A 24149-nucleotide genomic window follows, 5' to 3' on the forward strand; every position below is an offset into this window, starting at 1 on the left:
CCTTCTGTACGCCCGTGCTTCTCAGGGGCTCTCTGTATCATGCATTGTTTTGTCATTGTCCCTTGTGTATAAGGTTGCTCCTTGTATGAAATAAGAGCTCCGAAGGGGTCTGTAACGTTGCCCTGTCTGTTTCGCTGGTACTTGGCTCCGGGTAGTGAGTGGATGCCCCTGCGTCTCCTTTCCTCTTCCCGGCAGTAGTCCCTCCCCAGCTCCTCACCTGCTCCTGGCTTCTCTCCCTGGGCTTCGCTCCTTCACTCCCCAGCGAACATCCTCTCTTCTGCTGCGCTGTCCACTTTCATGGTTTCTGGCTCTGCTTCTCGGGGCTCCTGTCTCGGGCCACGATCACGTATGATTCCACAACAACTCCATACGATCAAGTTGATGGGTGAGTGGGTAGACTCTGGGAGAGGTGAGGGGAATGTTCCAGTGTCACACAGCTGTCTTGTGGCGGAGCTGGAACTTGAACACAAATCTGCGCTCGTAGGAGCAGATCTGAGCCTCTCGGTTAAGACTTTTGTGAATCAGATCGTGCTTTGTGTGCTAAGGAACCACGTAATGAATGGTTTTCTCCAAAGTAGAAATTAATCCTTAATTTACTTGTTTTTGTAACTTGGATTTTTCAGCTTGATTTGATGGGAAATGTGTTTATTGTAAACATACTCGACAAGCAAATCTTACAGCATGTGAATTATATCTCAAAGGGGAAAACAAAACAAAACTGATTTTCTGAACTGTAGCAGGTTGTTCTAACTACCAGTTAACTTCAGTGTCTTCTGTGTTACCAGCTGGCTTCTTCTGCAGAGGCAGGTTTTAGTCCTTGGAAAATACTAGGGAGTGCATGGGAGTTTTTCAACTTGCTCTGCCAAGAAGGGAAAACGAATTATCTTTTAGGACCAACCTAGAAATGGACAAATGACTAAATGCTGTGCTCAAATGACTAAGCAGTAGAAAATATTTTTCTAGGAGTGTTGGGTGTGGCAGGAATGTCCTTGTCATCTTTTTTATGGATCACTTATTCATCTGTTATTTTTAGCGTTAGCCGCCTTCTCCCCCTCCCACTTTCTAGAGCAGACCGTAGCCCTTCTGAGCTCATTAAATAAATATAGCTGTATTAGTAACAAAGAGGAAACTTGCATTACATTTGTGTCAGTGTTTAAAAATGAGAGTTTTCCTCCTTAATTTTGTTGTCAGTAATTTGTCCTTTTACACTGAAGGATAATTGAAAAAAACCTCCTTTGAATGAGTTTTCTTCATTCATGTCATTTGTATGTTTTGTGCACAGACATTAAAAGAAATGAGAGCTCAATGTACATAGCAGTTGAGTTTTGATTTTCATGTCCTATTATTTATCTTAAAAAATAAATATCTAGGGACAAATAATGATTTCTATGGAATTTAGAATAAAAGGGGGAAGAAGTCTTGGTTTAAGGGAATGGATTTGGGGCATTTTTGGTTTGGATAACGTTAGAAAAAAAATCTCCAGAATTTCTCTGAGAGATGTGATGTCAGGTAACGTTACTATTTTAGTGATGATGATGATTGAAATTTACTGAGGGAGCATGTGTAATAGGTGCAAAACTGTCTTTTCTGCTTTTCATCTTTAAAAATGTGTCTTTATCTCATCTTTTGAGGGATAATTATAAAATATGTTTTTCTTTTAGGTTAACATGACTTTAAATTTGGGCTGAACATGAATGTTAAGGCTGATCGGAAGTGAAGGGGCAAAACCATTACACAAACGGGAGTGTGGACCATCTTACGTCTTCCCTGGGATTTGTGGGGAGAAATACGGTTGACAGTTAGATGAGGATCTACATGAAGGTTGCTAAGTAGTTCCTGGATGCTGCGCAGACACCTTACTTATGAGCAAGAGGGCCTGGGGTTCAGGGCTCTGTTGCCAGTACTCCCTAGAAGCTTGTTCCCACATGTTGTTCACATCTGATCAGCTTTGGACTTTGGCCAGCCTGGAGGGGCCAGCTTATTACATGAGCCTGGTCTAGTCACTTCCCTCCTGGGCGTCAGCCACTTCTGCTGAGAAATGAAGGTGTAGTTCCCAGTGCCCTGGCAAACACATCGTGTGTGTCTGCAGACTTTCCCAATATTACAAGGTCTGTTTTGAGCTTGTGGGTCCGGCCTTTATACTTCTCTCTTCCCTCCAAGTAACCCAAGCATCTGAATCTATTCCCTCCCTGTACTTTCATCTGTGTTGTCTTCCATGTCCTTCTCTGTAACAGTGATGAGTCTGTGGAAAGAAAAATCAAACATTTCCTTGTTTCTTATCCAACCACAGATCCTCATTTAACTTCTCCGACCGATTCTCTCTAAAGCACCATGACCTTGAAAACAAGATAGATATTGCCTTGAAATTTGGAATAGATGTGTGACTGATGGTGGCTTACTCTGCCCCAGAACTTGATGGGAATGAAGGCTGTATAAGTCAGGGTTCTCCAGAAAAACAGAACCAAGAGGATGGGTGAAAAAATATATAAAGAGATTTATTATAAGAAATTGGCTCATGTGGTTACGTTGATGGGCTGGTCCCAAGCTCCACAGTGAGTCAGTCCACTGGAGCCTGGGAGAGGTGGTGGTGTGTGTGGTTCTGTCCGAGGACTGGCAGGCTTGAGACCCAGGATGAGCCAATATTTCAGTTCAGGTCAAAAGGCAGGAAAAAGCCAATATCCCAGTTTGAAGGCCGTTGGGCAGGAGGGGGAGGACTTGGGGGAGGGTCAGACTTTTGCTCTAGCCAGGCCTTCGGCTAATTGGGTGAGGCCCACCATAGTAGGGAGGGCAGTCTGCCTCACTCAGTCCACCCATTTAAATGTGACTCTCATCCCCAAACACCCTCAGAAACTTCCAGGATAATGTGTGACTCCACTCTGGCCACCCCCGTGGCCCAGTTAGGTTGACACATAGAATGAACCATCACAGAGGCTCAATCAGGATAAAGACAGGAAGCATCACTGAACTAGAGGAGTCATGAAGTAACTTCTCACTTGCGTTTTTGACTAAGTTCAGGTTAAACATTTTCTCTGCAACGTGCAGTGTTGATTGAGATGCTAGTTCTCTTGAAACGGAATCACATGTTAGCAAACTTCTTGATCTTGGGAAGGCCTGCTTTGGGCTGTGGGAGTCTCCCAGCCCCTTCTTCCCTTCAACACATGTAAGCATCTGAATTCATTTTCTTCCTGTGAATTCACCTGCATTTTGTCCCAAGTTTTGGGTGGAGAGGTCTAGGTGGGCTGAAGGCTATCAAAGTGTTTCTGACAAAATTTGAAGATTCCCTGTGTATCATTCAGGATGGAACTGTCTTTTCCTTCCAGTGATGCTTTGATGTACAGTCATATAAATACGTTAAATGATGCCTTTAAAAATACTTTATACTCCCAGTCTATATAAAGTATTTCAAAATTTGTGGATACTGACAGGCATATGCAGAATAGATAAACAAGATTATACTGTACAGCACAGGGAAATATATACAAGATCTTGTGGTAGCTCACAGCGAAAAAAAATGTGATAATGAATATATGTATGTTCATGTATAACTGACAAATTGTGCTCTACACTGGAATTTGACACAACATTGTAAAATGACTAACTCAATAAAAAAATGTTTAAAAAAAACTCTTAAAAATACTTTATAAACACAGAAGTCAGTGAAAGTATGAGGTTGTCATCTTCCCTAATCTGTAGTGATTGACATAGATGTGGGTTTTGTTTTATTTTATATTTTGTTTTTTAATCTACTGTGGATGGCAGCGGCTTCTTTACCGCCTGGTACCCAACACCTCATTGGTTTTCTTTCCTCTTATGCCTCTACTTACCTCCTCTCTCCTCTCCCCTCCCGCACCCTGAGCCCCTAGAAAGCATCTGATAAACTGTTTCACATGGAGGTATCAATGAGGGATGAGCTTTAATACAGTATCCAACCTAGAAACATCTACGTATTATTAGAAGACAAAATAATGTATTTCTCATTGTGGGTTTTCAAGTATCAGCTGGAGAAAATACTTGTGAGACTGAATTTGAAGCCTAGTTTTGCTGGGACTTACAGCTCCTGGAGGGTGTAGTTTATAGTCACATAATACCTATCCATTACTTCTGGAATCTAGAGTTCTGTAATATGCAAGACCCAGAAGAGGTTTGCAGTTCAGTTTGAACGGCCCGTTAGTCTAGAACAGTGGTCCTCACTGAGGCCAGGCACCAGGGTAGCTGGAGGTGCTTTTGAAATGTCAGCTTTCCTGGGCCTCATGCGTACTGAGCGGGGGCATCAGCAGAGGACCTGGGCATTTTCATTTTTAAAAGTCAGCAAGTCTTTCTGGTATTGACTCAAGGCTGACACCAGTGGGCTGTTACATCTCTAATAAAGGCATACAGAATCTTAAATGAGGTTAAATCCACTACGGAGACTGAGATTCTTCAGTGCACTCTGGGGCTTTGTTGTTTTGCTGAAAAACAATGATGAATCAACACAGTATTTGTGTAGACCTTGTAGCCATCGTATTGCTTTCATGTAGGAAAATTGCACAATGACCTTCCTAAGAAATAGATATGGAGAACTTGGACGGGGCTGGGGAGTAGCCAGAATCTGTACTGCTTTTCTCTGGGGAGAGACTGAGGGGAGATAGTGTTCAATGTTGGAGATCCTTCAAAATATCATCTATGCAGGATCAAGGACTGACCTGGAAAGTGCTGTGAAGCGTTAGACTGGATGCTAAACTTGGCGAAACTAGAGATGCAGTTGCTGCAAAAGGAATGCCACAGTTCTAGTACCAAATTATTACTGCAGACCTTCCCTTGAACACTGAGATTGCTCTGAACATCATTTGAAGCCTGGCTTGTTGTTCTGCTCTGAATCCCTGAATTGGCAAGTTTCTAGAGCCTTTCTTCACCTATTCATTTATGTTGAAATGAAGGTAATACTTATACATAAAGTGCTTTGATGTCCTTGGAAGAAAAGAAAGTGGCTCCTAGAGTTTGTATTTCCTTACCAACTCGTGACTTCAGTTTTGAAGAAGTACATAGAAATTTCCACATGTGAATAGTATGTGCCTTACTCTTATTCAGACGTATAGATGGTGATTATTCTCTAATACATTTAAAATAGGAGTCAAAGCTCTATTTGCCTTTATGCCTGAAGTTCATCTGCTTCGTATTATTTTGAGTCATTCTCAGAATGTGCAGAAATGTACAGCCACTGCCGCCATTCATCCAGCTTTGGTTTGTGTGCTGTTCAGGAATCTGGTTAAAGATCAGAAGCTGTGAATGTAAATGAAACAAAGTGGAAGAACTGACTTACAGCTGTGCGCCCACCTTAAGTCAGGGTGGTTTTCGGTGCTGGAGTTCTCCAGAGGTTGTGGCACAAGTGCTGTATGGGGACCCCCGGTTTTCTTTTTTTCTGGGGGCCATCCTGATGAAGTTCAGGGCTCTCTAACTCCATGTGTTTTGGTAGGAGGGCTTGAGGTAGGGGTGAGCAGGGAAGACTAATTTCAACCGTGCGACGTCAGCTGAAATGGTCTTTTCCTTAAAGTTTGTGAAGGGGATCACATTTTAAATTCTGACCCATGAAAACGTCTCGTTTTTATTTAAATTAGTCCTGTGCTTGCTTGAACAGATCCAGCAATGGGAGCAGAACCTGGAGAAATTTCACATGGATCTATTCAGGATGCGCTGCTATCTGGCCAGCCTGCAAGGCGGGGAGTTGCCGAACCCCAAGAGCCTCCTGGCTGCCGCCAGCCGCCCCTCCAAGCTGGCCCTTGGCCGGTTGGGCGTCTTGTCAGTTTCCTCTTTCCACGCTCTGGTGAGTTTCCGAGGAAGGCTGTTCAGCGCTGTGCAGGGAGCACTGCAGATGCTCACCTTTCTCCAGCCTTTTGATGTCGGCTCTGCTGTGACTTAACCCAGTAACTGCCCAGGGCCACCCAGGGGGCTGGGGCTGGGGGAAGCGGGGCTGGAGGCGTCCTGCTGGAGAGTCCTGGCTTCTCTGCTGCTTATTCTCGGCATCTCACTACTAGTGCACGTTATTAAATATTCACATCTGCATCTGCCCTTCCGTCTGTTCCACCTCGTACAGTCAGGAGGGCAGAATCCCTGAGGAGAAGCAACGATGGTGTGAAGAATTAAAGGGCTGATGGAAGGCTGTTTGCTCTGTTCGGCTGGGAGCCCCACTGGGTTTTCAGAAATCGCTCCTGTGTGGGTGGCTTCTGTGGTTGATACTGGCTCAGCCTGGGGTTTCTGCGGGTTGTTCTGCTGACCCGGCTGCGCACCCTGGAGAGATGTGAATGTTGTCACTAGACCTGTGTTGTCCAGATAGGAGATATCTCTGTGGCAGATGCATTTCTGGTATGTCAGATGCACGGCAGCTTTGGGGGCTGGTCAGAACACATTTATAGCGAGCAGAGTTTACTTCTGTTAGGGCAATGGTTAATTCTCTCTGTCACCCAAGTAATGTGCTTTAATATTTTTCTAAACTGTGTTTTAAATTAGGTATGTTCTAGAGATGACTGTGCTCTCCGGAAAAGAACTCTCTCACTGACCCAGCGAGGAAGACACAAGAAGGGCTTATTTTCTTCATTGAAAGGGCTGGACACACTCGCAAGAAGAGGGAAGGAGAAAAGGCTGTCTGTAACTCAGGCAAGCTGCTCAGCGTGGGCGGGACAGACAGCAGACCTAGCGGGAGATCCTCGATATCCCACGAAACATAAATGTTGCTCATCCTTCAAATGAGATCAAAGCTAGGGCAAAGGGATGCAGTCTTGGCGTGGGCTTTTCCCCCAAGTGAAAGCACACAAGTTGCTCAGTCTCTTTTCGGCACTCCCAAAGAGGTGTTCACACCTCGCTCACACCTGCAGCGCTTGGAAACACAAAAATAACAATTGTCAGAAAAGAACCCACACTTTGTCGCTGCCTTTGGAAGTGTCATTGGTTTTGTATTAAAATCAACATGTAAAGTTAATAGCGATCAGTAACAGCAGCCAAATTCTGTTGCTGGTGCCAGACACCTTACTGATTTAATCGGTGTGACACAAAGTGGGCCTTTTGTTGTCACATTTTAGAGGTGAGGAGCCTGAGACCAGGGGAGGTTAAGTTACTTCCTTGCCCCGTCAGCACAGCACCCGAGGGGCAGGGCTGGGACTTGGTCTCCCCTCAACACTGGGCCATTGCTGCTGCTTAGTTCTCTAGAGGAAGGGCGGCTGTTTGAACATTTTATCAAGTGAAAATAGCCTGAGCACTTATTGTCCAAATGTGGCCCATGTACAGTGAATTGCTTTCGGGACATTTTGAATCCTCATGTCTGAATTTCGCCCCCAGTGCCGCTTTACGGTGTGTGATAATGATGTTTTATGTGGCTGGGTGATGTGGCTTAAGATTATTATTTTTTCAAAGACTATTGAAAAGGTGAGTTATCACCACGATGATCTGATCCTTTAAGTGAAGAAAGAAATGTGTGCAGTGACGTCTGCGGAAGTTCTTGCTTTCGCTTCCAACTGGGTGCTGTTGTTCAGGATATGCTGGAAGACAGGGCACATTTTATGGAACTTGTTTTTCTAAGTTAACGTGGATGCTTACTTGATTGTATATAACAGTTCCGTGAATTAGGTGAATCACAGGGATAGAATCGACTTCTCTGACCTGTCTGTAACCCTGAAACAGTGAGAGTGGGGGTGGTGTGGAGTGGGTTGTCTGACTGAAAGACTGTGAAAACACAAACTCCACTTACTTGGCCGCTGTGTCTGTATACCCATATACAATGGGAAAGAATAGCATATTTAAAAATTGTGGCTCTGCTTGTACTTTAATTGTGAAAGTCATCATTTGCTGGTTATAAATGGAAATACATGTCTTTATTATAGACGATAGTCCACTATAACTTGCCTAACGTTGGGCTTATGTCTTTGAACTGAACGTCTGTGACACTTGAATAATGTCTTTGAGGCAAATTCTGATTTTAATCAAGACAGCCAATTCTATATAATTAAATGGCAACAGTAAATATCTTGATATTTGCTTATTTTTCTTAAATGTGGACATACGGCTGATTAGATAAGAGCCTAATATGGTCTTTACCCCATTATATGTGGTAAATATCCTTAGTGTAAGCTTTCTTGAGACAAAAGCATTTGGCTGAATATTTTTGCTTTAAAGATACGAAACTAATTGTAGTGCTGGTGTTTATGTAACTGAACACGGTTGGTGTCGTAGGTATCCATAAATGGCCTATTCTTTAATGTTTAGTATTCTCCCGCAAAATCTAGAAGATAAAAATGGGAGAAGGAAAAAGAAATTGTTCCTAGCCCCTCCACCCAAGCATGACCACTTTTAATGTTTAGTTTTATTTCTTACTGATATTTGTTCTATGCACATTTTAAAAATGGTCATATGCTTGATTTTGGTAGCTTGCCAACTGAACTTCCAATTTCTCTTCGGCATCTTGAGAAATGTGTACTTCCTGGTTAAAATCAACATCGAGAAGATCCAGGATGACTTGAATAATGTGTAATAAGGAAAAGTAAAATATATAACCGTATAGGAAGGAAAAAAAGCAACTTTTCTTTTAAAGTTAAATTTTTAAATGTAGTGGAGTAGTAAATAGTACAAACTGTGGTATGAAGATCTTACAAAATGTGCTGGAACTTAATTTTTTAAATATTGAGAAAGGGTAGCTGCCAAACGGGTACGGCAGAGCCATTTCATTCGTCTCTTTTCCCTTCCTGCCTGTCAGATATTTGATTCCAGCGGCAGCCATGGATTTCCTGGGACTCAGCTACCTCAGAACTCCACTAACTCCAGTGAGGTAAGTGCGGCTGTGGGCGGCCGCCGTCGTGTACTTGGAGGACACGATTGTTAAGTCGGGGCTGCTAGCTCAGGGTCTCCACGTGCATCCGTGGAGAGTAAATTCGGAGTTTAAACGGCCCTGAGTAGGTAACAGATATTCTCAAAACGCCAAGTGTTTCTGCAGGTATCTGAACTCATGCCAACTCCGCCTTAGAAGCAGCCTAGCTGGACGGGAGTCAGAACTGCAGCCTTCGTTTTCTTGTCCCTGTTCCTCAGCAGTACTTGCCCTTCATTTGACAGTTTAATGAATCTAGACCTACATTTTCCTCTCAGGATGTTAGGGATCTTCACACACACACACACACACGGTACCTCCTAAGTGTCCTCAGTGGAGCCGAGCACGGGGCCCCCTTCCCGTCCCCAGAATGACTTCTGACTGAGCAAATCCTCAGAACCACTTCTGGATGGAATTCTGAAGTAGGGTGAAGGGGGCCTGGGTGAGCTTACGCTGCTTCTTTGCATCTTTTTCAAATCCACACCTTCCCCTTAAAGCTGTGTTTCACGTTATGATCTTTCTGTCTTTTTGTTGTTGTTGTTGTTTTGTGGGGAGGGGGAGAGGTAATTAAGTTCATTTATTTAATTGTTTATTTAATGGAGGTCCTGGGGATTGAACCCGGGACCTCGTGCATGCTGAGCATGTCCTCTACCACTGAGCTACACCCTCCCCTCGACAATTTATTTCTCTTATCATCTTCCTCTCCAAATCATTTTATCTTGGACTTCATGTCCAATAAACCTCTAAACCATCGTTGAGGCTGAAACCTGATTTTAAGGGCTTGGACAGATTTAATATGCTTCTGCAGAAGGAGGCGGTCCCATTTAACAAATTAACTGGGATAATTCAGTCAATTGGCAATTTAGTTGGAAAGAACTGAAGAATGGTGGAATGTTAGATGCTGTGACGGGCCCTGGTGGAGGCGAGTGAGGAACTTTCTGGTGATCCTAAAATACACAACGTAGACAGCCACCTCTTCTGCCTCCACGGGAGGCTGGCCCAAACCTGGGTACCAAGGCCGTGCCAGGGTCACTGTTGAGACCGCTCCTGGGGGGCAGCTGTGGCTGGGCTGTCCTGAAATGGGGTAGAAACCTTCGCTCAAAACCCTGTCCCGTTCACCTCCCATCCTCAGAGGTCAGGGGCTGTGAGAGGGCAGGGCATGGATGAGGTGGCTGTGCAGGGGGCAGGGGGGGCGGCGTTTCGAGGGCGCTGCTCCTGGGTGGTCTCCGTGTGCTCCTTTTGCCAGATTTGACTAAACAGGGGCCCTGAGGGCGCCAGAGCCAAACCTTCCTTTTTATAAATCAAAACCATCAAAATGGTAGACTTTTCATAATAAATAACTTCCATTCCCTGCCCCTTTATCTCTGTGCACATGCAGGGCTTATCCCAAGTCCAGATCAAATGACACCATCCACTAGGGATTTTACTTGATTTAAAAAAAATTGCATCACTATTATTTGCATCACTATTCTTACTATCTTTTACAGTTAGTCATCCCACCAAGTATGTATGTCGTCTCCCAGGCGGGCTTGCAATTAGGACCCTTGATTATGTATATATTCTCAATCCAGCGCTCACTGTTAAGGACATAGAGTTGCTTAATAAATTTGCCTATGAATTGTCTATATTAGAGGTGGCCTTTTAAGTGGTTGAGAAGAGCTGTTTGATCTGTAGTAAAAACCCATAATTTTAAGGTCGTTATCTCTTCCAGCATTAAATAACAATTTAAAATTCCTACTCTGTTTAGAAATTGTATCATCAAAGCACTTTCTATTAACAGAACTTATGTTGGACTTTGAAAATAAATTCTGCTAAAATAGCCATTAATGGTCAGAATTAAGTTTAGCGCTTATTTAAATTGGGCTCAGATTACCAAATCATCTTATGATTTAATCGACAAGCCCCACTGGCGCTGTAACGGGTGAGAGGAAAGTTTTATTGCATCTGTTTTTTAAAGCATGTGCATTTAAACATTTATCCCTATTTATTTTAACTAAACATTGCTTCTGGCGTAGCAACACTGAAGAAATTCCTTTGACATTAAGGGCTGTTTTAATGGTGTGTTTATCATTTCTGTACTGTGGTACTCAGATAACTAGGTTTAAAGGGAGTTGCAGATAGAATTAAGGGTATTTTGTTCTTTATATCTCTGGGACTAAAAATTCTGCCTGTAGCTGGTTGAATAATTAATATTTTATTTCACGAGTTTTCCTCTGCTAAGTGTTCTTGGAGACTATTTATAACTTGCACAAACTGGTCTGTTTGTAAACCGTCAGTATATTATGTCCAGTAGCAGAACACAGAAAGGCAGTCACTCCTGAGTGCGGGGAGGGAGGGCAGGGGTCACGGGCATTTAAAAAGACTCCTTTCTAACTGGTGCATCATGTAACAGTCCAACAGTGAGTCACCCTCATTTGAGATCTGTTGGGGATGGAATAAAGCCAGTCTTCTCTGAGCATTTTTTAAAGGACACTTTGGCTAGCCCAAAATGGAAGCTTTTCATAAGGTACTTCTTGACGAGTAATAAGGAGTCCACCCCAGCATTTGAGGGAAGGTGTTTGTTATGGAGATTGTGACCACGAATCCCCCGCTGAGGCTCTGGGCGGCAGCTACCTCAGAAGCATCACTGCAGAAAGTGTGGAGCCCTGGGCCTTGGCTCTGTCCCCTGGAAAGTTGGCTTGAGGTGTCCTGACTTTCTGAGGCAGTGAGTGAATGAAGTATTGTCACATTAGTCACTGGCTCCAAACGGGGGGGAAAAATATGCTAATGTTGGGTTTTTTTTTTAATGGAAACTATGAATGGAACCCTTACCCTTGACCATAACACAGTAGCCCGTTTATTTAAAGAGAACGTTCAGTATGGAACCCCACAGAACATACACGCAGACGCAGGTGGATAGCGCATAGGTTGGTCTTTGTTTTCCTTTTATATCAACTGATGTTTGGGCATCAGCCCAAGAAGGAAATAGACACCTTCTCCTCTGCGACATTTTGTTGCGTTAAGACAACCAAGAGCGCGTCGCTCCTTTTGTGTTGTCCCCTCATCTCACTTGCTAATAGACCTTCCTTTTATCAGCGGCTGTGATGTGGGCCCATTTGTGACAGCCACATTGTGATTGTGCAACTCACTTCCCTTCTGTGATCCAAGTAGTAATTACAAGGCATTCGATCCAAAAGCATCTCCTGTGAGAACCCACGGAGTTTCAGTTTCCTCTCCTGGAGGCGCACTGAGCAGAAGTAATTTGACATGTGCTTTCAAGACCGTTGATGTCGTAATAATAAGAAATGCTTCTGTAGAAGCTGCCCTACAAGGAGGGCCGCAGTGATTTGCAAACCTTCACTGTAGTGTCCGTGGTGGCCAAGGCTGCAGTCCAGTGATGTGGCCGTTTCGTGGATGGCTCCTCGGAGCTGGATCACATGGCGCTCTGAGCATCGGTAGTCACCATGGTTCCCGGGGTTTTAAAACAAGGGGTAATTCTCATGCACTTCTTTGTAGTGGCCATCGTTAATTATGGTGGTCAAGCCTCCGAAGGTGAAATTCCACAATCCACACTGAACTTCAAAAAAGTTTTTATATTGTTATGGTCCTTTATAGTTTATGTAATCCTTTCAAAGGCCATTCCTCACACCATTCCTGACCTCTCCATGAGGCTACCATGTTTTAGCCCCTTTTAAAGGTGAAGAAATTGAAGCACGGAGACATGAGATAACCAGCCCTGACCAGTCTGGGATTTTACCCAGATTGTTTACTGAATTTTTGCTGTCTCATTTGTCTCCTCCAGGAACTGGAAATCTTGAACAGGCTGATCAGAAAGTAATTTTTGGGAGGAGGGGGAGATGGAGTGGGTGGGAGGGGTGTGCAACAGTCCTGACAGAAGTAGCGGCCCGGGGACTTCTGGGTGGGTGGCTAAAAGAGGACGTTAATGTGGCACCTTTAAGGGTAAGCTGAGAAAAGGGTTTCCAGACAGCTCAGCCTGTGTGCTTACTTCCATGGTTCTCTGTTCCTTTCATGAAAATTCTTAGGCTTATTGAAAATAAAGCATGTGCTTTCAGTGTGGATAACATTGACCCTTGAGGCAATCGGTCGAGTTTTTTCTCCAAGTGGGCAAAGCTTCCAACAGCCTTGGAGATCTGTAAGCACCAAGTAGCCTTTTCTTTTTCTAGTTTGAATTAAGGAATTAATCAATTCCATATTCTTGATGCTTTCTTTGAATAGCCAGACTTCCCCTTTGATTAATTGCACACACTTCTAGAGGGTGTGTGTGTAACATACAGGGAAAAATTACATGTAAATGTTCTCTGTAGGAGCTCTTAGAGGATCTGAGTCTCCCACGGCCTCGGCTTTGACGGGCATCTTCCCGTCTCTCACTAGGTCTTCACTAGATCTTATGTCAACAGTGTAGACTCAGGAAATGGTTCCTCCGAGCAGCTGCAGGCACACGGCCTTGTGTCGCTGATAGACTATGAATGTTTCTTTTGTTCTTCTTTCCATCTTCCCGTTTACCTGCACACTGTTGTCCTGTCTAGTTTTTCTTCCCCTTCAGTAATCCTGTTAATTTGTCTTCTTGAAACACTGTGTAAACAGATTCGAGTAAGATACTGAAAATGGACAACTTTTACCTTCCAAGCCTCTGAATTTCTAGTTGCATCCAATTCTACACCTGTGGGTTGGGTGTGTTCTGGGTGCTGGGTGCTCTGGGTTAAGGGTGAAGGAGACTGAGAATGGGAAAGTCAGGTCCTCTGCTGGTCATTCATCTCAGCACTTGTTGGGGTGGGAGGGGCGTGTGAGCAGCCTAAAAATGAGTCTCCAGTGAGCTGGGCATGGCTCTGTGCTGTACAGGCACGTAGGAGAGTAGGCACATCTAATTGAGTGGAATTGGGGTTGAAGACGGGCAGAGAGCAAGAGGGACTTCATATGAGAGGAGGTAGCATTTGAAATAGGACTGAAAGATCTATGTGGTTTCAGCACAGATGCTGTGAGGAAGGTAAAGCATGGAAGGAGGTGGAAACGACCGGGGGGTCTGGAGGCAAGACGGTGTTTCTTGTTTCTCGGGTCAGGGGAGCCACTGTGTTCACCAGAACATGGTGTGTGTCGTAGGAAAACTGAAAGGAGTCAAGAAAGTTGGGTTGTGTCCGTGTTCTGAGAGGTCACTGCCAGGCTTATAGTTCTATGTGCCCTGGTGGGGAGTGCAGGCTCAGGCCGGCTTCCAGGGTTCACATCCCCCAGTTCACTATGAGAGCTGGGGCAAGTTTCTAGAATTTCCTGAGCCTCGTTATTCTCACCTGTTAGATGGAGGATGAGGACTGTGCCTCGCTCCGAGGGCTGTGAACAGTGAGTGAACTGACGGCGTGTGGTACCGTCTCTCTGGGGTGCACTGTAGGGATGGGAACGGGAGGGCAGGCAAGGGGAGTTGGGGGTTCATATTTCCCACCTCCCTCCCCTAGTGTCCATCTTCAGTCACGTTTTTCCCTGGTCTGCTCAAGAAGCACAGAACAAATTGCTTTGCAGTGGTGATTGAGACGATTTGACTTCCTCTCGGCTTGGCTCTTGTGGTTTCTTGCTCCACAGTGACCTCTGCTGGGCTTTGGGTTTGATTCTGAGGGACAGCAGTTTGAGAGGTGGGGTCTGTGCCTTTAAGGCAGTACCTGCCCTTTGCTGATGCACCTGGTTGAAATCACTGTTCAGATGAACCAAAGTGCCTGGAGGTTCAACCAGGGAAGAAAATGTGACCCGTGTGAGATAGGACCTTTCAAGGGGAAGTGGTGTCCATGCTGATTCACTGTGTCCATGGCTCTGGGCATCTCCTCCTCTGTCTCTGTCTCTGTCTCTGTCTCTGTCTCTGTCTCTGTCTCTCTCTTCGTCTCTCTCTTCTTCTCCCTTTGGCACGTGAGATTCATATCCATTCTGGGCTGTGATCATCTTTCCAGGAAAATGTACAGAAAGTGACAGATCCATGACAGATCCAGAAATGTCACTTCAAAGATGAGCAACACATTTAAAAAAGACCACACAGGAAGATTGATTCTTTCCTTTCTTTGCCTAAACCTGCTCTTTCAAATTTCTTTAATGTCTGTATTCTAATATTTTAATCCTGTGCAGGAGGATGTTTTGCTTTGTGTGTGTGTGTGTGTTTTAAATGCATGGAATTCAAATAAAATCACCAGTCAGTGATGACTTTAAGATATGATGGGTGGGATATAATAATATGATAGCGTTGGATCGGTATGTAACATTTTCTGATGTGTGTGGTGTTTTCACATATAGGATCTCCTTTGCTCACAAAAATTTATATTATTAATAAATGTAAGCAATTCTATTATATTAATAATATCCCCTTTTACAAAATAGGAGACAAGGCTCAGCAAGGGAAATGTCTTGCCCTGCTGCTGGTTAAGTGGTACTTGAACACCTTTTGGTTTCAAATCCCCAAGTCTTGTCTTTACCACGGGACTCATGTAAGAACCTAGCCAGAGGGAAACATTTCTGAGTTGCTTCATAAATGTTAACTATTTTTGTTTGTAAATCATCATGGTACCTATTAGCCTGACGTTGTTGGATTACTGTGACGGTGAGGTTTAGGAAACCACATTTCTTTGGGAAAAGTTTCTGAAAGGTGGTCTGTTTGGGGATGATTTATAAAAATGCTTCTGGATATGAAATAGCTGAAGGATGGGAAAACATTTAAGTCAGGATTAGGGGTTAATTTTAAAAACAAATAGGAGTAAGAGAGAAGAGAAACGTGCTTGGAATCAGGTAACTGCAGTTCACGGTGGGATGCAGGCAGGCGTTAGTGGCCGTGGATGAGCAAGTAGCTGAAGTTCACTGAATCGTGGCTCAGATGCAGATTTCACTGTGCCCCTTGTGGGCCAGCGGCTCCGGGGCAGCACGAGTCTGTACCAACCTGTCCTTCCATCAGCTGCTGCGCTCTAATTCAGGCTGAGAGGCAAAATGGCATAGTGGCTGGAACATGGGATGGGAAGTTATTTTCTGTCAGCCTCCCAGGGCTTCCGTTTCATGCGAGTTGAACGAAGGAGGACACCCCAGGCTTGTCTGCCCTGGAGGGTCACGAGAAGCCAGAGATGGGAGGGGTGAAAGGGCTCGCTGTAAAATACACCATACACTAAGGGGACATGTTTTCACTCATTTCCCTCGTTTGTGTATCAAATCTGTCTGCCTTCTCTTTTGGGATCTAAAAGCAGGTGGGTGACCTGCTGCACGTATACGGGCCGGCAGTAGACGGTGTTCCCCGAGACAGCACGTGGGAAAGCCAGGCTGACGTTCACTTCCAGGACCATCAAGCGGTGACTGTGATGATCAAGCCGGAACACAGAGTGGAAGACGTTCTGACTTTGGCCTGCAAGGTAATGGGCTTGGCTGAAGAAACAGACTTCTGAATGGAAGTACTCAGTAACATTGCCCTCCTGTGCCTTCTAAATTTGTGTGGTGTGTAACACCTCACTTTCTCCACGGAGGAACAAATGAACATGTTTGTTAATTAACATTTCCTCTTCCATGTCTTAGAAGAATGGGTTAGGTCATGACCCCTTGCCTACATGAAGAACTTGAACTATCTTACTGAAATTCTACATAAAGCTTTATACCAGGTCATGAAGTTATGAAGTCTGTTGCTATGGAAGTTACTTGGAGATGGTGCTCTGTGAGGGAGTGGCAGAAACTTCTAAGTAGTTTTGAGTTCACCCCAAACCATTTTATTAAGTTTCTCTAGATTAAATGAGGAAGTTGGTACCACTCATAGTTGGTTCATGGAGATTGTGATGAGATGGTGTTTTATTCATTATTCAAACTGGGTTTTGTTTCTTTTTTAGGTGGGAGGGAATTAGGTTTTAATGTATTTATTTATTTATAGTGGAGCTACTGGGGATTGAACCCAGGGCCTTGTGCATGCTGAGCATGCGCTCTACCACTGAGCTGTGCCGTCCCCACTGGGTTTTATTTCTGAAAAGGAAGTTTATGGTACATTTTCAGGAGAGCCCTCAGAGATCACTGAAACGCTCAGCAGAATCAGAGCAGATGCTTTCAGACCACCAGATGGCGTAGAAGAGCTGAAATATTTTTTAAAGTTTTCAGAGAAAATGCAAATGTATGAAATGGTGAAAAAAAAAAGGCATGTAGAGCTTGGTAACTCTTTAGCAGGGACACTTGCTAGATGTGGATAATCTTTAATTTTAGTCCTCTTTTGTCACTTTGACTTAAGGCTTAGGATACCAGACATTTATATATGCAGCTTACATCCTTTTGAATTTAAATTTCTTTTACCCCATCATATAAGATTTTTACTCAAACAGCCAGCAGTGTTGTTCTATAGCAAAGATATCAGTTATTAAGTTGGGAAATGTTCTGACAGAGGAAGTGAGAAGTCGTTAGTGAATTAGATCCAGTTAGAGCATCGTCCAGCCTGAGATGATTTCTCATTGTAGAGAATGTGAATGAGAGACAATGTGTAGGTATGTGCACCTTTTCCTGGGGAAAAGTTGTTGGAGTAGGAAATTCCTCATTCTGAAGTCTGTGGAATATGAAATTGCTCACATTTCACAGATTTCTCTACGTTAGTAACAGGAAACAACCTAAAGTTACGTACAAGGAATCTGTGAGAAGAGACCGTTTGCTGAGATGCTGAGATGCATTCTACCATCAGATATCCATGACTGTACCCTCTTCAAAATACATCCTTGCCTTTAGTGATAAGCAGTATCGAGAGAAAACCTTCTGAAAAATAATTATTTGTCCTTCCTTTCATTTTTTTGCATATTTAAATTTGAGCTCTTGGATAGGTTTAAACTCAGCACATTACACAAGAGATTTCTTTTAGAAATTCCCACTTTGATTTTTAATGAACAACGATGAATTTAGAAGGAACACTTAACATCTGGATAACTGTCACTTTCTTTATAGATGAGGCAGCTGGAACCCAGCCACTATGGCCTTCAGCTTCGAAAAGTAGTAGCTGAAAACATTGAGTACTGTATCCCTGCGCCGTATGAATACATGCAAGACCAGGCAAGTGGGTGCTGGCTTCAGAGGGGAACACCTGAACCCCATCCTGGCCCTTTACTTTTAGAAAATGTAATTTTGGGGGAAAATTCTGTTCAAATTTGGCATCTAGTTGGGAAACAAAATAAATTTCCAAGATATTATGACATTAAATCCTCTGATTTTTGTGGTTTTTACCTTTTGTAGGTTTATGATGAGATAGAAGTCTTTCCACTAAATGTCTATGACGTTCAGCTGACGAAGACCGGGGGCGTTTCTGACTTCGGTAAGCGTAAGGAACACCCTTGCTGGAGAACTGCCTTGTCCGTCCTTGCCTAGTTCACTCCGGTATCTTTGGGCCTAATAATTGTTTCTTTACATTTTCAGAAATTATGACGGTAGTTTCCGAGCTTCCTTTCTCTTTCTTCATTTCTATTTATTCATGTTAGCGGGCTGAAAAGATGTATTAATAGTAGGGAGAGATGCTAAAGTAATGAAAAGGAATGAATGTAAGAATCGAAGAGAAATTTGGAAGGATGGCGATGATAGCAACACAATGAATTTATTGTGTGCTGAGTGCTGTTCTGAGCTGATTAATTTATGATTCATGTAACAGTTCTTTTCATCTCGGGTCTTTGCTCTCAGCTTTTCACCCACCTGGTCCACACCCTTCACCCCTCCTCTCCCAGTCCCTCCTCTCTGACTGTGTAAATCCCACCCAGCCTTCAAGAACTAATAACTTTCTTGAAACAACCTTACTCAATTGCTTTACCTTCAGTTTAACGATTAAGGGTCAGTATTACCCAAATCACTTTGTAGTATTTAATTCTTGCATTTTCATTTGCCTGGATTTGAACTTGGCTTTGAGCTCTTTTTAGACTGTGCTCATGTCTTAGAGTTCCTTCCTGTCTTTTATTTTATCTTTTACCATAGGAAGTCGATAATTAGATAATGATCAATAAATATCTCTGTAGAAAGGCTATTTCTTATTAGATATATTGACACAATTATTTTCCTTAAAATGACTCAAGCTGATTACATTCTAGTCATTGTAATATGTTTGTTTCCTTTTTATGATTTGTTACTTGTTCCTTTTTTTTAATTGATAAAATTGACATTTTTTTTGTTTCTTAGTTTATGTAAGCTGTTTGGACCCAAACGTTATGTTGGTTTTTCCTCTGAAGCTCTCTGTTTAGTCCATGTTTCTATTGGCCTTCGGTCTACTCTCCACGGTCCCCATTGGTGAATCTTCTTTGCATTTGAATAACTGGAGGAAGATACTTGGAATAATACTTTCTGATGACCAAATTCTGCTAGGCTCTGCCTGAGCACGGAGTAGACAGGGGACGTGCCTTTCTCCTTATTGTTAAAGAATTGCCGGTGTTGTGGGACCAAGACCCAAAAACGTGTATTCCCAGCATGGAATCAGAGAGGAGAGCATCTCTGAATAGGGAGATGTGTTCAGAGGAAGGAAGTCTTGCCTGGGTGTCTCACGTGGTCCTATTTAGGGCAAGCACTGTCTCCATTCAAGCATTTTTTCCAGCCACTTAAAGTGCCTAGTCCCATATAGAGTTGTTTCTTAACAAATATTTTGTATTGAAGCAAACATAATTTATTTCAATAAGATTATTTTTTGGTCTCAACTTTTAAAACAAATTAGAAAAAAATTAAATTGTGCTAAACTACACATATCATAAAGTTTACCTTTGCAACCACTTGTTAAGAATGGTTAATGGAACAGTCAGTGACATTAAATCCACTCATATTGTTGTTCAACTATTACCACCATCCATTTCCAGAACTGATTTTATCTTGCCAAACAAGGACTCTGTTAAACAGTAACTTCCCATTTTTTCCCCCAGCATCTGGCAATCAACCTCCTATTTTCTGTCTCTGTAGATGTGACTGCTCTAAGTGCCCCATATAAGTGGAATCACACAGTAGTTGTTCTTTCATGGCTAGCTTATTTCACATGCATAATGTCCTCAAGGTTTGTCCGTGTTGTGGCATGTGCCAGAGTTTTCTTTTTTCTGAGTGAATAATATTCCATTGCATACTGCCTTCTGTTTATCTATTCATCTGTCAGTGAACAGTTGGGTTGCTTCCACCTTTTGGCTGTTGTGAATAATGCTGCTCTAAACGTCAGTATATTGTCTCAACTTTTGAATAAGGTCGTGCATTCATTTGTCTTTATTCTTTGAATCTGACCTGCTCCCCTTTGCCTGCCTTTTCTGGATATCTGTGCTTTCAAACTAGTTGTAGTTTAGACTTTCTAAACATACTGTACTTATGAGACTAGATGTTCGAGGAATTACTGTCAATTAAGTTGGGGAAATTAATCAATGTGATGCACTTAGACTTGCTTTTTCTCTTTCATTTTCATCCCCAGGGTTTGCAGTGACCGCGCAGGTGGACGAGCGGCAGCATCTTAGCCGCATATTTATAAGTGATGTTCTCCCTGATGGCCTGGCATATGGGGAAGGTGCGTGTGATCCAGGGTCTCCATTCTCTCTCCGTTCCAACCTGTGCACTGCAGTCTGGCTAGTGAAATCTCCTTACGGTTTTATCAGAAAATGATGTCTCCTAGAATTTTTAGAAAAGTAAACTTAATAGTTTAATTGAAAATGTATGTACTTGTATAGAGAGAGAGAGTGAGAGGGAGAGAATTTGCGTGTGTGTGTGTTTGGAAAGAGAGGGAGAAGTTATGCACACACACAGTGCATGTGCGTATGTACAGACGGACAGGGAGAGCCAGCCAGGCAGATAGACAGACACGTATGACTCCCTGGGGCATGGAACATCAGATAAATAGAGGAATAATTCGTTTGAGTGACCCTCCAACTGTTTCTTCTGACATGAGTCCAGAAGCAGGGCTGAGGTGTGTTTTGGCATCTCTGCAATCGCAGTCCTGTGTGCCCTGGCCCTCACTTTGAAGACGGCAGCAGAACAGGCCCCGGCTTGAGTTTGCAGCTGCGTCTCATCTTAAGCCGTGCTGCACAGTGATCTCGCTCCGTCTTCTTCCTCTGTGTCCCCTTCATCCTTCTCAGGGCTGAGAAAGGGCAATGAAATCATGACCTTAAACGGGGAAGCCGTGTCTGATCTTGACCTCAAGCAGATGGAGGCCCTGTTTTCTGAGAAGAGTGTCGGGCTCACTCTGATCGCCCGGCCGCCGGACACCAGAGGGACTCTCTGCTCTTCCTGGTCGGACAGTGACCTGTTCTCAAGGGACCGGAAGGGTCTGCTGCCCCCTCCTAACCAGTCCCAGCTTCTGGAGGAATTCCTGGATAACTTTAAAAAGAATACGGCGAATGGTAAGATTCTGTTTGTTTTCTTTCTTCTTTACTGCTGGTATCACCAGCTAATACTTTTAGGCTGTCAAAAATGACAAACTTGCAAACTTAGATTATTTAAGCTGTTCAAAGAATATCTTCTCATTTCTTAGGGGAAGAACACAGATGCCAACCAAGTAGTTTTGATTAAAATCCCATGCATTTTAGTGATTACAACACTTCTGTAAAAATAGCAAGCAATTGTTTTTGCACAAAATTACGTTCTTTAAAATCGCAGAGTCTTACAAAAAAGCACACATGATATTTATTTACTTTTGGTCAGCAGATTATACTTTCCTTTTATTTGTGTTTTCATTGAAGTGTAGTCAGTTACAATGTGTCAGTTTCTGGTATACGACACAACATCCCGGATTTCTGACGTAAATCTGCATGAGTACCGAAAATGAATGGAAAACACAGAAAGAGAAGCTGTTAGGATAGATGTAATTATAAGGCAAGTTTATGAGGTCATTTTTGGAATTAAAAAATCAGATTGTAAGATTTGTGACTCAGTAAGGTCTACACTGCTTTCTTCTCCTCTCTTGAGGCTTCCCTCCAATTTAAAATGCCATTACTTCAACTATTGGCATATGAAAGCGAGTGTCATAAAACAAAAATTATGACGGAACTAATTAATTACTTGGTTATATTAGGACCATCATTCAGCCTCCCTGGGCCGCTCTCACAGGCCTGAGTGTCCCGCGTGAGACCTCGTGTGTCCATTCGTTGGATTCATTATTCTTGAGGGATGCATTCACTGATGGTTGTATCTCTGTGTATTTTATCCTAATAAGAAATCACTGCAGAGTTTATCACACTTTTGGTACTTGTAGGAATGAATTTCTATAGAAAGCAGCAAAAGTGGCAATTTCTTTTTTTAAACAGTCAAGGATCAAGCAGGCCAGCTAAGCTTGTTTACCACTTATTTTTTTTTTTTGCAAGGAAACAGCACAAGAGGTGGGCCTTGATATAGTAGATAGCTGTGGTAATGCCCATCCTAGGGGGCTGGTGTAATGGGCTGCAGCTTTGTAAGTTACCCAAGGGATGCCCGTGTCTGTGTGTGCTGGGGGTTAGCTTAGTCAGACCGTGGTGGTGCTTTTCCATGCTGGCCTTCCCACAGGTACCCCCGTGGCTGCAGTGCATACCTCTGCTCGTCCTTGCCTGGACGGTTTACCCCTATCAGGGAAAGAGCCACTGACCCCCTCCCTGGTTTCCAGCAGGGGAGAAATCTTCTCCCTGGGGATTCACTGCCCCCCTCTACTGCTTCAGAGTCATGTGCTTGTGTTGGAAACAAAACAGCCACAGTGGACCGCTTCTCCTAGTGCTTGGCAAACATGGAGTTTCTTTTCTTTTTGAAGTAGTTATGCAGCTTGTGAAGGAAGTTAAGTGCCTGAGAGTGAAGGTCTCAGAAGGGAGCCTATCTGTGTGTAAGGTCGGAGGAGAGCGAGACAAGGGAGGGGAGAAGTGGGAAGATGAAAGAGGAAGGAGAGGGAGCCTCTCCGCTGTGTCTCACATCATGACGACATCAGAAGCCCGTGGGAATGGAAAGTGGGTGGTGGGAGCGTTCAGCCAGGTATGAAAGCCTGTTGGTGGATGACACCCCAGCTGCTGTATCCCCTACTGAGACAGTTTTGGGGTGCACCCCACCGTTCTTCAGGTGCCCCTGTAGGGTTGAGCCTAGTTGCACATGGAACCTGGTCTCCACCCTTTATGGGGCTTTCTGCCCGCTAGACTCACCAGCCCCACTCTGTCGCTTGGCCTTGGAATCACCTTCCAGATCAACTTCTGAACCCTTGGCCGTGGCTCAGGCTCTGCTTCTGGGGGAAACCACACGAGGACACCGAGCCTGGGTTCCTCATCTGGGAGACGAGGTTTCCACCCCTGCCCAGCGGGCCACTGTGACCTTGAATGAGAGTGGGCATCTGCATAGGTCCAGCCCGGCTCCTGTGTGGCCAGAAATCTGAACACGTGATCCCCCCTCCCCTCTCCCCATGAGCTTACTGTCTTGCTAACGGTTACCTTGACTTGCTTTGGTCATGAATTAGAAAACAATTGTCCCACTTTCATGCTGAAAAAAAAAAAAGATTAAAAAAATTACACAAATTAAAGAATTTGATTTTTAAGAACAATGTTTTATGCAACTTAGAATGGTACTTCAGAGCGATCGTTTCAGACTCTGCCTTTGCCTAAATGTCATGCACTCTGAGCATGGCCAAAGGCAGCCTGGTACTTGAAAAGAAGGAAGATTTGCCCGTTCTGTTTTCCAGAGAAGCCAATCTTCTGCCTGTGAATACAAACCAAGCAGCTGGCTCTCTGGAAGGGAAGACCTGGTTTTTAAACAGAAACTGTAAGAACATCAGAAGGTGGAGGAAGAAGCCCTAAGCAGCTGTTTCAGGCATATCTTGACTGTGCGGGCTGAGTATTCACTGAGCCCTCTTAGGTGCTTTGAATGTTCGAAGCCCCGTGATAAGCGGCATGAATTCAGGTATCTGGAAATTTATGTTTGTTAGCTTTAACCCCTCTTATTGCTTATATGTGTGAGTATGTGAGTGAAAGAAATGTTGGTAATAGCGGTAGGTCCCATGGAACCAGGGGAATGACTGAGCTGCTGTGCTTTTCTAGAAAAGAAGTGTCCTGCTGGCATTTGAGACTCACGGATGTGTATAGTATTTAGGGAAACGGTTCTCGGACTTCAGAGTTCATAAGACTTGCCTGAGGAGCTTCTAAATATGCAGATTCCTGGGTCCTGCATCAGAGAGCCCCCTTCAGGTGGTTTGGGGTAGTGCCAGCTCCGTTGTGGACCAGGGCTGCTCACGCTGCACAGGCCAGTGGTCCAAAGGAGGTGGTCTGACCCTTAGCAGTAGGACCTGCCCTTTCTTGAACGTTTCTGTGCCCACATTTTGAGGAGTTGATGAGATAATATGTATAGAGTTCTCAGCCAGTCATAGCAATTGTGCCTGTGTGTTATTCTCTCAATCAGAGTTTATATACCCCAAGCATCC

The 24149-nt window shown here is 43.8% G+C and overlaps 1 protein-coding gene across 8 annotated transcripts in view; it reads left to right on the plus strand.

Annotated features, from left to right (window-relative positions):
• The window catches only part of TIAM2 (TIAM Rac1 associated GEF 2), a 205950-nt gene that overhangs the window by 125434 nt on the left and 56367 nt on the right, over nt 1–24149 (plus strand). For 7 of the 8 annotated variants that reach the window (XM_072966082.1, XM_072966079.1, XM_072966083.1 and 4 more), the window contains 8 exons: nt 5615–5800; nt 6484–6630; nt 8720–8791; nt 16024–16188; nt 17741–17845; nt 18026–18104; nt 20208–20300; nt 20866–21129. In XM_072966082.1, coding sequence (XP_072822183.1) covers nt 5615–5800; nt 6484–6630; nt 8720–8791; nt 16024–16188; nt 17741–17845; nt 18026–18104; nt 20208–20300; nt 20866–21129 — 1111 coding nt within the window. The remainder of the gene's footprint in view (nt 1–5614; nt 5801–6483; nt 6631–8719; nt 8792–16023; nt 16189–17740; nt 17846–18025; nt 18105–20207; nt 20301–20865; nt 21130–24149) is intronic. The other variant, XM_072966087.1, reaches the window with a different exon arrangement.

Source organism: Vicugna pacos, chromosome 8, assembly GCF_048564905.1.
Source record: "Vicugna pacos chromosome 8, VicPac4, whole genome shotgun sequence".
NCBI classification, from domain to species: Eukaryota; Metazoa; Chordata; class Mammalia; order Artiodactyla; family Camelidae; genus Vicugna; species Vicugna pacos.